Genomic DNA, 12,992 nt, shown 5'->3' on the forward strand with positions numbered 1-12,992 from the left:
TCCTTAGAGGATACATCACTTATCTTTCAACCTACAAAGCATTATTGATGAAATGAACTTAAAACACACTTAGCTGACATCCTGAAATGGACCATAATTGACTCTCCGACATGTAAAGTACCTTCTGACTAGTACGTATTAGTTGAAAAATAAACAATAGTGCTGCTACAATTTAATTACTTGCCTATAAAGTACCGTAGGAAGAGCAGATGTCTTCTGTGTGCCTCCTTCTTTTTTACTTGGTTTTCTCTCCTTAGGTGCTCGTAAGATTGCCGGTACATTCAACTTCTATTGACATGAATAAACACAGTAGATGCTGTTTTAAAGACAGACAAAGCAACACTTTCCCCTATTTGCTAAATAAGTTATGATTCAGAGAGGCAAGTCTGCTTTACCAGTTATATTAGCAAAGAGAAAGAAAACAAGTTTTTAGTCTCAATTACTTCTATTAAAAAGCTACAATTACACACTCATCTGTTCTCAGAAATATACTCGACACTATGAAAATTAAACTACTTTTGCTTGGAAACCCTAAAAGATGAGGACAGTAGAGAAACCTTAAAATCTAACACAGTATACTTGGGGGGAAAACATCAGTGCCTTCTCTTTGGAACTTCCCAGCTATATTGGTGTTCCATAGGTTAATTAGAAAAATGATCTCATTGGACCAAACCCTGCAAAACAGCGGATGAGATTCTTTGACTCTCTACTATCTGTAGTATGCTGGCTTCTGAGACAGCAACCATCTATCAAAGTCACTTCTTAGTGGCCCAGTGAGGCCACATCTGTTCAATCAACTGGAAAAGCGTCACAAAATGATAAACATGAATTTTATGTCTGTGCATGCACCTTCGCAAGATGCAATTTGCAAACTTCTATGAAGTTATTTAATAATGGAAATATCTTTTATAGTAGATATTATTTTTAAATGTAGAAAAGGTTTTCATGGAGCAAATATAAACCAAGTCAAACAAATGCCACATTGGCAAGTAACCTGTTATACTCCACAAATATTATAATCCTTCAAAAATCTATTAACTATTAATAGGAACAAGAGTTAATATGTCCAAAGACAACTTTTCTTCATTGTCTTTTAAAAGGGTACTATTCTTTGTAGTGCCAGTGACATGCAATCCGTTTACAAAAGAAGTTTCCTCAAAGCCAAGAGGGTATTGTACAAATCACTTCTTTATGTCCATATAGATTATATCAGGAAGTGGATTTTCACAAATGTCTAAAATGTATATACAGTTAAAAATCCTACAAACTACTTTTACAGAGAAAGAACCACAAACAGTTGGTCTCCACCACCTATCCTTAAAACTGAAATTATCTGGGAAAAAAATCTTATTTATTACATACAGCATTAAAGGACATCCAAAAAAACTCCATTTTACAATGTTTTTCTTTTTAGTATGAAGCACACCAACAGGCTACAATTGCTCAAGGATAAACAGTCTTTGTTTTGCTTGTGCTATAACTACAATCGGTAGTTACCAGTGTATGCAAAACAGAATACCTTAACATCTAAGTTTCAAAAACTGCATCTCTTGTGCAGCTGAAAAACCAAATTAACATGAAAATCAAAAGCTCTAGTTTGAATTTTTAATTTTAAATACAAATAAACCAAAAGAAATGAGTAGGACATAAGAATGGAAAATAAAATATTGTGGCAGAGTCTAAAACCACTGAATAAAGAATATACTAGAAGAACTCATGCTTCATATCTTAGCTCATCAGAAATGACAGGCCAATCAATTTGGGCAAATGAAAAAGATGCCAACAAGATAGCTGAAGAAAGAATGGAATTAAGCTACAGGTTCTCAGGAGGCAGTGGCTGCAAGTAGTCTGGAAGTATTTCAGAAAGAAATAATTACACCAGGGGATTAGACTCTGATCGAATAGAATTATTTAGTTAGCAAAGTGGCTGTTGTATGAGAAATAAGTACTTTGATAAATTACATGGAGAGCAAGAATTGAAGAAAGCAAGGGAAAAGAAACTAACCTGCCCTGTAATTCGGCCAAGTAAGGCCCATATTCCTTGCCCTTCACTCCGAAGTTTCCCATTCAGATTTTGCAGTTCTTCTAAAGATTCACAGAGCTACAAAAAGAGTAAGTCAAATTAGTAAGCTTATATGTATAAATATAAGTAAATATCTATTTGTTTTCCATATATTGTAATATATTCAAGTCAGATTACTACTAAAAGACAAAGATATATTGTTATCATTTAGCATGGTGAACATGCTGAGGAGAAGGTAAATATTTTCTTTTATTCTAGTGTTTTGAGTAACAATGGTAGTTTTATATATTTCATTACAGTATGGCACATAACATGACATATATTTTGCTCTGTCTTTATCACATCACATTTCCATAACTCTTCTCATGAGAAAACTAAGAATCACAGAAGTTCATTTGGCTAAGATCATAATAACTACCAAAAATTTCCAGATCTTCTTGCTTTATTTATTCCCCATAATCTTTGGGGATTATTAGATGTTACTTCCTACTAATTTCAACTCTTTAAATGTTTTTGGAAGAATAGTTAGATACAAGTTTAAATATTCATGCTACGTAGAACCTAACAATTCAGCAATATCTTGCTTTATGTATTAGACAGAAAGATAAATTAAAATTTTAAATTGGAAAATATTTATATCAAAAATACCATTTAATTTAAGAAAGACTGGGTTTTCCAGTTTAAAAAAAAGAAGATCTATAATGCAGTGTAGGGTTAAGATTAAGGATTGAGGGTGGCTGTGTTAAGTTTCAAACACCAACTCCAAGACTTGCTAACTATGTGGCCAGGTACAAATTATGTTAACTCTTCAGACCTCAGTCCTAACCCCTAAGAACAGGAGCAGTAATCATAACTTACAGTAAAGACAGGAGAGAACTAAATGACTTACTATGTGTAAAGAGATCAGAATTGAGCGTGGCCTAAGAAAGTGCTCAGTAAAAGAGTGATGGTAATGAAAACGATGATGGAGTTTGAAAAGAGCCTAAGAGCTACAGAATTTCAAACTGAAACATAGAAATGCAATAATATCACAAAAGAACTATAAATTCAATCTACTAAATACTGTGTATTTGCAGCCAACGTACCTTATTATATTCTACATGAAGCTTTTCTTGCTCATTCTCTAATTTATCCTTTATATTCTTTTGTTCAGCCATATTTTCCTGAATTTGAATCATGCGCATATTTCTCTCTATTCAAATCAAATATCCAATTTTACTTCAGTAGAAAGTAAAAGCTAATATAAAACATACACAAAGAATCAAGCAAGCCATATAAGATGGTCATTTGAATAAATCGACATTGTTCAAACAATTTTAAGTATATTCAAAGCAAAACAAAACATGAGCCTAGAATTTACAAAAGACTACAACTTAGGAAAATAAACATGCCTCTGACATACAACACAGGAATGATTTTCTAAAGCATTAATAGTGTATTGAATTCTGTCATTAGTAAATTATTCTCAGGTAGACTGTGCATATATCAGTTTCTATACTGACCAAAATAGTAATTCACAAAATCTGCAGTGAGAGCTGGCTGCTTATGTTTCCTCCTTCCATCCACACTAGAACTAGTATCTGAATTGTCCACTGGAAAGATATCTGTACTGATCCCCATTAGTTCTGCTTTGCGCATCAGTTTACGAATGGCCGAAGCACTACTTGTTAGTGGCCTGGGCAACTTTTCCCTTGGAACCCAGGCTTGCGGTCTGGTAGATCGAGCCAGCTCTGCCTTGGCACGATATTGCTGTAGTCGGGCATTGATCCTTGCCTGTAAAGAAATGCAGAAAGTTTGAAAGAAAAAAATGGAATATAGTCCTCACAACGTTTACATTTATGCTTAGAGAAGGTAATAATACTAAAAATCTTACAATTAAGGCAAACCAGATTTATCAGTGGTCTTGAAGATGTACCATGTAATTCTGAAGTTATAATAAATGGATCCACATCTCATAATGGCTGCCCTCAGATGGAGTTCTAGAGCTAAAGTTGAAGTGGACATGTGCCCCCATCCCTAATCCTGAAACAATCTCCCACTGATAACCACTTGCAACTGCAAACTGAGTTTCCTCCAAGGGAGTGTCACTAGGGAAACAAACTACTCTTAAGGGTAGGTTGCATGCCCAGCAGTAGATGGCCAACAGAAAATGGACTCAAAGACATCTTTAGAGGTTCCTTGTCTTATAATATCAAGTCAGACCATTTCCTTTTTTAAAGTTTTTTTACTGTTTTTTCATTTCAATTTTATTTATATATATATATATACACATACATAGTGTGACTTCTAATTAAGTTTCTATAAGATTTCTGTATGTGGTCTGTCTCTTATACCTTCTTTTGGGTTCTTTTCCTTCTGTTTGTTTTGCAGTGTGTTAGCTTTTGCTTTATCTTTATTCCATTACATTTTATTATTATTCTTTAGAAGCCTGTCTTTTTTTAAAAAGAAATAGTTTTTCTTTTATTGAAAATAGATTCTTTTATCCTGATTACAGTTTCCCCTTCCTTCACTCTTCCCAGTTTCTTCCCACCTCCTCTCCCTTCCAGAATGACTCACTTTTTACCTCTCACTAGAAAGAACAGAGATAACTAAGAGATAACAACCAAACACATCAAAATAAAATATAATAAGATGAAGCAAAACTTTCATATCAAAGTTGGACATGACAACCCAGCAGGAGAATAAAAGAGTCCCAAGAGTAGACAAAAGAGTCAGAGACTCACTCATTCTTATGGTCAGGAATCCCATAAAATATTGAGCTAAAAGCTATACTATAGGTGCAAAGGACATGTTGTAGATACATGCAGACCCTGTGCTTGCTACTTCAGTCTCTCTGAGCTCATGTATGCCTTGTTTAGGTGATTTAAAAGGCCCAGCTCTTCTGGTACCCTCCATCCTCTCTGATCTTACAATATTTTTGCCTCCTCTTTTGCAGGATTCCCTGAGCTCTGAAAGGAGATCTATAATTTAGACCCTCTCTCTGCATAATTTCTTCAACCAAATTTTTCAACATGGAAATAATACTTTACAAATTTAACTACCCCATAGACATGATGAACAAGTACAATATTTTAAGAAACAAACTGTACTCATGTTTAATCACAAACCACTATTTAATTAAGTAAAATTTTAAATTATATTTTATAAGTTAGATGTTTATGTCAATCACATGACAACAGAAAACATACATGAGATCTGAAAAGAAAACAGTAAGTTTTGGTGTGATTCTCATACCTGTGCTTCAGGGGACAGCTGTTTTTCTCTCTCTTGAAGAGACATTTTACAATAGGATTGTAGAGCCAAGTAGTTTTTTCTTTTCCATTTTCTGTCTAACCTATCTGCATGTTGCTTACAATAAGCAAAAAATGGATCTGCTATGTCCTAAAGAAAAAAAAAAAAGGAAGAAAAAGTAAGAAAGTTTTACTCCAATGGATCATTTTAAGAACAAACCATCACCCAATCAAATAGTGATACTTCTTTTTTGGCACATCTCCTGATGGTTTGTTAAAAAACGGAGGAAGTAAGCCTCAATTAAGAAATGCTGAGAGCAGGAGAAGGTCCCCAAAACTGGTTACCAAATACCAATTACTCAGCCCTGAAATTATACACATAAAAATAAGCTTATCCTGACTGAGGAGAGCAGGTTGTATTTACATATTTAGTAACACGTAACACGTAACACACACACACACACACACACACACACACATACACACACCACCAATTAAAAGAAATAATAGCTGTGAATTTCAAAATAACAATATAATCTCGATTTTAAAAAACAAAATTAACAAGTGTTTATCCTATACACACTTAACCTAAAGAGGTTATTTACTTATTAAATTATCCAAAGTATGTTCTATGCATGTGCACATGTGTTTGTGTATGGAAGCTTCCTCTGCCTTTTTGTTGTTGTTGTTAATAGAAGATTTTTCTTAGGTTATAAATTTCAACAATTCGGCAAGGCTAGCTGGCTAGCAAGCTCCAAGGAGCCTCCTGTCTCCTTTCAGTCAGTGTTGGGATTAGAGGCAGGTATCACCACACCCACCTGTTTTAAGAGTACTGGAGATTTAAACTCAAGTTCTCATGCTTTTCTGGCAAACTCTTTAAAATTGAGCCATCTCCCAAGCACTAAGCTAATCTTAATTAATACTTACCTACTAATTTCAAAAGTTAACTAAGAAATGACTCTGTATCCTTAAAGGGTAAAAAAAAATGGAATGAGGGGGAAAAGATATATATCAAGTCAGATATATAAGACATATATAAAAATTCCTTAGGGTTCTGTGTATATAACCATTTTAGAGCTATTTTTAAAAACAGACACTGTTATAAGTCACACTGAAACATTTTTTCAATCAAGAGCACTGTTTTACTTACACAGCAAGTTAAAGATATATTAGTGTTTAGAACTTAAACAGGTGATCCATTTAATATAATTATTAATTATCAAAAATAAATGAGTACTACTGTGATTTCTTAAATTCAGCACTCTAAAACTGAGGCCCAGGGATCATGTCTGAGAAGTGAAAAGGCCTATCCTGAAGCATCCAACGGAAAACTGGGACAGGTGACATTCCATTCTGGCTTTTTAATTTCTTTATTCTCAATACCTACCTACTCTTCATTTTTAACTCTTAATGCTTACTAAACACTTGCCATTTAGCATAAGCACATGGGTCTGACACAATAATGAATGGAGTCAACTGCATTTCTTAGGCTAGTTGTGTCAAAAGGTGTTAGCTGCTGACCTTGGGTTCTTTGTACTATTTCCATTGACAAAAACTGAAAGATTTCACTTCCCCAGCTTTCTTGATGGTAACACTGCCTTCATTCTGGTACATAACATGGTCAAAGCTATTCACACTTAACTGTGGGCGAGAAACTTTCATTCCTGGTGAGAGAATCGCTTTGTTTGCTTGCTTGCTTTAAATGCTACCATAGGAATAGAAAGCTTAGAGCTAGTTCAGTCATGTTAAGAACACAAAGCAAGAAGGTTAAAAACAACAACAAAAACATAAAAGAGTAAACAGGGAAGAAAAGAAGGGAAGATGGAAGTAAGAACAAAGGAAAGAGAAAAAGATATTAGTAGAAGAAAAGGAAAAATAAGTTTATGTGGCTAAATCAACTGATGAACTGCTTAGACTTCATATCTTCTGAAAGTTGGTTTAATATTTAGGCCACAGTAATTAAGTATCCTATTAGATGACTGAAAACCTAAGAGGCATACAACATCTGGAAAAAGATTAGTAAGAAAAGTGTATGTCATAAAGTCAGAGACATATTGGTAGGGATACACTACAGATGTCACAAGGAAATATACAGAAAGTAACCAGGCAAATATGTTATTCATTATATGCATATAATATAAATAAGACCTCTTAATAAGCAACTGTACAGCTTCATTAAGCGGAGAGACCCACTAGAATCCTCAGTTAACTTAAAGACCAAAGATCAATAAAGAGAAAAAGGTCTTGTCAGAGTTTCCCTTCTAAAGGTAGAAATTTGTACAAATGAGGCTCCTATAACTTGTTGTAAGGGGCAGAATTAAGATATAAACATTATTTCAAATGTTCTCATAATTTGCTTATTCACTTAGAAACTTGGTTCTCCCTACAAGTCTTCCTTTTGGTTTCCATTACATTGGTAACGGTAGCTTTTTTTGAGCATCTCACTTTTTGAGGACTCCAATATAGTAAGGATAGAAGAAACAGACTGCCTTTTCTCTAGTTAATCTAACTACTGTTGGTTTAAGTCACAGGCCTCTGAATAAAACCAAGAAGGTAGAGGATGTTTTCTTCTCTAATTAACTAGAAACTGAAAGAATACTATGCAATATACTGGAAATGGATAAACCACATCACCAGTCAGCATATAAAGCACTGGCTAACAAAGTCTGGCTGAGAATCAATACTAAATATACTGGGAATGCCCTTTATGTAGCAAACTACACGATGAGCCAAACATAGCCATGCCTGTTTCTGGAAAGTTTTGCAGGCATGTAGCCACAAAATTAATTTTAAATACTGTCTAAGGCTGTTCTCATACTACAATAGCAAATTACATATGAGCCATAGGCCTACAAAAGACTAAAATATTTACAGAATGCAAATATATATTTTATAAAGAATTTCATATAAAGTCCTACAAAGAAAGCCTCTGCCGGCCTATGCTCTTAGAAAGAACAAGAAAAAGAGGAGTAAGAATCAGTAAATCAGACAAAAAGAGTAAGATTGAGTAGGGAGCATCTGTGAAGTTAATAAAAGTGGACCTGTTCTGAAAATACTGCTAAGAGAGTAAGTGGGGAAAGCAAACAGTAAGCCAAGTAGCCTGACGGAAAGTTAATTCAGAACAATTTTCAAAATGAACTACAAATTACCAACTGCTTCACATGATCACATAAAAGTCACTAAAACTCTAGCAATGTGTATCCTTATGAATACATTCAAAATCATTTAACCTAGCAACAACTGATTGCAAATGATCCTGGTTCTTCTAGCAACGCTGAGGCATCAGTTCGGCAGCCAAAATTCTAACCTGAGCTCTTGAAATGTAATCTTGGAATGATTTTAATTCATTGTATCAAAGGTTTTATGAAAATCTATAAAATAAAGCCCCGTGTCAGGAATGGGTTACTGCTTTGGGCCAGTGAGGGTCCAAAGACTTCCAAATATTAAAGCTCTTGCCACTGCTATTGGTTATCCTCCAAAACTTACAGTAAGACTATCTATAGTTAAAGGCAAAGGACCATGAAGTCATAGAACATAGACAAATCTAGCTGATATTGACTTAGAAGCTTCATAAAGTATTATGCTCCCTACCAGAGGGGGAAAAAGTAATCATGAATCCTATCCAACAAAGAATCCATTGAGCTCTAACAACTGGCCATCAGGATATTCTTTCTGATACAATTGTGGAATGAATCCAAGGGAATAACCAATCATTATCTAATTGCATTTAAGGTCCACCCCATAAGACAGAACGCATACCTAACCAAGAATCTATGGTTAGATAGGTTGTAGACTGTAGGGAACAATCTACTATTAGCTCTGCTCAAGGGACATAATATTAACCTACTCCTAATGACTTCCCTTTGGACCCATAGATTAGTACATCTTTTCCAACCTCATCAGAGAAGCTTCTTTTTCCAATAGCTAAGGATTAACACAGAGCCCCACAACTGGCCAAGGAACAGAGAATAAGACCCTGAATATTTATTCAGTTCTATATTGAACACCTGAGGCACGTCCCTTCCTCCGAAAGTTCAGGATCCATTACACAGAAGGGGGGGCAGAAAGACTGTAAACACCAGAGTCAGTCCATGTATTTCCCAGGCAGAACAGAGTAGTTATACTCAGAAACTCCAACAGTGACAGAATGCACATGCCTCTGGCAAGCTTAAGCCAGACAAAATTCCAGCATCTACAGAAGAGTTACTCTCAACCCATGCTGAGGCAGTAATAGTAACTGATAGCAACTGGGAGAAGAGTTAGTTTTCCTTACAGGGATGTGCTCCAGTAGATTACACCCACCAAAGAGTATATAACCATTGGTATTGGGCTAGAGTTGCAAGAAAAGGGAGGCAATATGATCAGAATACAATGTATGAAATTCTCAAAAAATTAATAACTAAGTAAAAATCAAAAGAAGCTATGTTATACCGTTTTACAAACTGTTTTCTAAATATTATAACATTGTTTTAACACTCACAAAATCATACTTTAACCAAAGAAGAAATTTCTATAACTTTAGTTGAACAATAAGTTTAAGACATAATATGAAACATAAATTAATGTGTTGTAGGTGCTTTTCTAACATCTTAAAAAATGCATGCTTTCTTTAAAACAAGACAATGTGAGTAGTCTTGCAATTTGGAATAGCTTACCAAGTACATGAAAAAGCATACAGACTCCTAATGGATCTTCACAAATGTGAAAAGCAATTTACACAAAGGCTATAAAAACTTTTCACTGGATGAAACTAAGGTGCTTAATTCTATTTTTCAGGCTTTCTTTTACTATCCACAAAATAGCTCTGGAAAGTATGACATCCTACTTGATAAACAGGTTTAAACAAGAAAATAAAAGCTAAAGAGAACATAAAACTGAAGCAGAAGACAAGATTTCCTTTTTAACAATAGACCTTCTTTAATTTAAAATGTTTCTTAATTTAAAAAATGCTAAGTGGGAGTGGCCACACATGCCCATACTTTTAGCACTCAGAGATGTGAACAGAAGAATCACTGAGGCTACCATGGACTACACAATGAGACCCAATCTCAGGGGTTAAGGGATCTTATATGTATCCAATGTATACATGTACAACCATTACAAATACCTCCATTTTAACAAAATAAATACTGTCAAAAGCAAATCTCACTGGCATCCTAACCATTCACACAGTTTTGAAACTCTGAAAGGAATCTTTTACAAATTTCCAGTTCTCACTGGCTGCAATGGCACATATTTGTAGTCACAGCAGTGAGGAGGCTGAGACAGAGGATAATGAATGTGAGACTAGCCTGGGCTGTGCAGTGAATTCACATCAGCTGGAATACTTGGGAAGATCTTAAAGCAAAGACCCACAAAAGTTCTAATTCTCCTAAGTGTTCACAGCAACAAACTAGAGACCTATGGAAATATGCTTTAATAAGAATATCAAATAAATTTTTTTTAAAAACCCTCCTACACTGAGAAAGGCAACATCAGGCAATCAGGCAATCAACCCAGTGAATAAAAGAAAGAAACAAGGCAGGAAGAGGCCTTAGGACCAAGTTTGTCAACTTTATTATTTCAGTTCTTAGACACAGCAACTGCAAACTATTGACTATGTTTGGTTTTGTATTAATCTGCATGCCTTCTGGTAGGGAGAAGCAATCTCCAAATCATTATACATCCCAATGTTTTATACATTTTTTGCTTACTACTTAACTAAAGAGTCTTTGTCTTCTCCAAAAAGGATCAAGTATAGTGCTGTGTATGCAAAGGATCCCAAACAATCATGCTGACTATGAAATTCAGTTACCCAGAAGTAGACACCTGAGCTGAACTTACAGAATCCCCATTTTCACCTGTGACCTATGCAGTCCTCTTAGTCCTACAGCATTGCTGTTCTGCACCTCTGCCGTCATCCAGTACCAGTCATGACTAATCCACACAACGAGATGCTGCAGTTACACGTCTGCGTCTGCCCAGCAGCTGTGAAAATGCTCAGTGCTCATCCAACACTCATTCAAAGCACATTTCCTCAGAATCAGACACACATCAAAATAACTATCATACTTAAGATCTACTTAAGTTACGATGAAATACATCCTTCAAGTGTTTTTCTTTTCATTAGATTACTAATTTCCTAGTTAAAAGTATAATGAACATGTTTTAAGAAAATAAAATGTCATATTAAATAAACAAAATAGCTCACATATCATAATAAAGCATCACGAAGGTGCAGTGAACATTTACTGAATTATCGCTCTGCACAAATTGCTTGATTAATTATACCTGCTCTTAGGATTCCATAAAATTCTTTAAATTTATTATAAATGCCAAAGAATTTATGAGTTATCCTTTTAGAAATTTATTACATGAATTAAAACTATGAATACTCTTAAACACTAATTAACTTATCTTAAACCTACTAAGCAAATATATTTTTAATCAAGATAACTAGCAAGGCATTGTACAAGAAATTTTAGTAGGAAGGGCTGTAGCTTATATTTTTGCAACTCTAATATTACCTTCATAACATAAAAGCAGAATTCTCAAGACTATTTCCATATGCAAGGTTATGTTGTTGTGTGCAATCTCTAGAAACTTCCAAAGTTTGGAATTTAGGAATACTATTTAACTTTATATTGTTAAAGAAAATAATTTGAAGCACAGGACCCTAGAAACAATTTTAAGGAATCCCAAAAAATGTACTTTGTAATCACATTACTTAATCTAAAGTCAGTAAGTCTGGAAGAAATACTAGAGAGCTAAAACTAAAGCCAAAGAGAGTAAGTTACCTTAAGAAAATGTCATATTCCTGTATAAAATATGCCACATGTCAGTTCCTTAAGATACCTTGCATTTGTCTTACCCGTCAGAATTCACTACAAAAATTTCAATATGCTTTCCAGTATGCTGTAACTAATTTTAATGACAAAAATTCACAGTCATTTACTATTCAGTGTTTAAATCTGTGGTCTGGTCAAAGACTTAAGAATAGATTATGAAGTTTCCCTTAAGCTTTACAATTGCTAAACGGCATAGCAGGTATGATAAGTCTTCTGAACACGGTTAGCAACTAGGGGGTAGATAAACGTACCTCTTCTGCTGCCGCCTCTGAAAGCAGGCCTTCCTTCTGGGCACAAGTAACATGAAAATAGGCTCTGCACATCCCTGCATCACAGCTAATGCAAACTCCAGTTCTAGCAAAGCGAGGGTCTTCACAAAAGCTACACTCCTAAGAAAGTAACAGGAAAACTCTCACAGCAAAAGTATTTCTGAGGCAAAAACTAGCCTGTCATAAAGCATCCACTAAATATTATCAATACAAAACATTGAAGGCAAAGAAGGTCTTCTGATGAAAAAAGAAAATTCTTTATATAGTTCTAATCAACCAAAATTAAACTGATATACTAGTAAGAAGAGATAATTGTATAAGAGTATTTGGGTGCTAGGCACTTAGTCTTCTAAGTACTTTACACATACTAATATATAAAAATTAATATAGAAATTTGGCAATTTTTTCTTGCTACATTAAAAAAGTTGAAGTGGTAATGGGCTGACATGTGATCAAAATAAACTGAAGAGTGGTTTTTATATTCTTTTTCTTAAGTTTAATAAAATGCATTTCTAAATTAAAGTAAAATATATTTGATCCAATTGAGTGTAACAAGGTATTTTCTGGGTCCCAGAGAACAGAAACAATATCACCTAATACACTTTTTTACAACTTAGCTTATCTAAAGTTACACTATATAGAA

The 12,992-nt window shown here is 34.4% G+C and overlaps 1 protein-coding gene across 5 annotated transcripts in view; it reads right to left on the minus strand.

The window, feature by feature from the left end:
• Phf14 (PHD finger protein 14) overlaps positions 1 to 12,992 on the minus strand; it is a 120,488-nt gene that overhangs the window by 74,196 nt on the left and 33,300 nt on the right. For all 5 annotated transcript variants that reach the window (XR_005869686.1, XM_005080957.4, XM_040728479.1 and 2 more), the window contains 6 exons: positions 12,332 to 12,469; positions 5,258 to 5,404; positions 3,526 to 3,796; positions 3,109 to 3,215; positions 2,006 to 2,101; positions 185 to 288 (listed from right to left, as the gene is read on the minus strand). Coding sequence is in view for 4 of the 5 variants with exons in the window: in XM_005080957.4 (XP_005081014.1) it covers positions 185 to 288; positions 2,006 to 2,101; positions 3,109 to 3,215; positions 3,526 to 3,796; positions 5,258 to 5,404; positions 12,332 to 12,469 (863 nt within the window). In the remaining variant the exon portion in view is untranslated. The remainder of the gene's footprint in view (positions 1 to 184; positions 289 to 2,005; positions 2,102 to 3,108; positions 3,216 to 3,525; positions 3,797 to 5,257; positions 5,405 to 12,331; positions 12,470 to 12,992) is intronic.

This window comes from Mesocricetus auratus, unplaced genomic scaffold (genome assembly GCF_017639785.1).
Source record: "Mesocricetus auratus isolate SY011 unplaced genomic scaffold, BCM_Maur_2.0 Super-Scaffold_100019, whole genome shotgun sequence".
NCBI classification, from domain to species: Eukaryota; Metazoa; Chordata; class Mammalia; order Rodentia; family Cricetidae; genus Mesocricetus; species Mesocricetus auratus.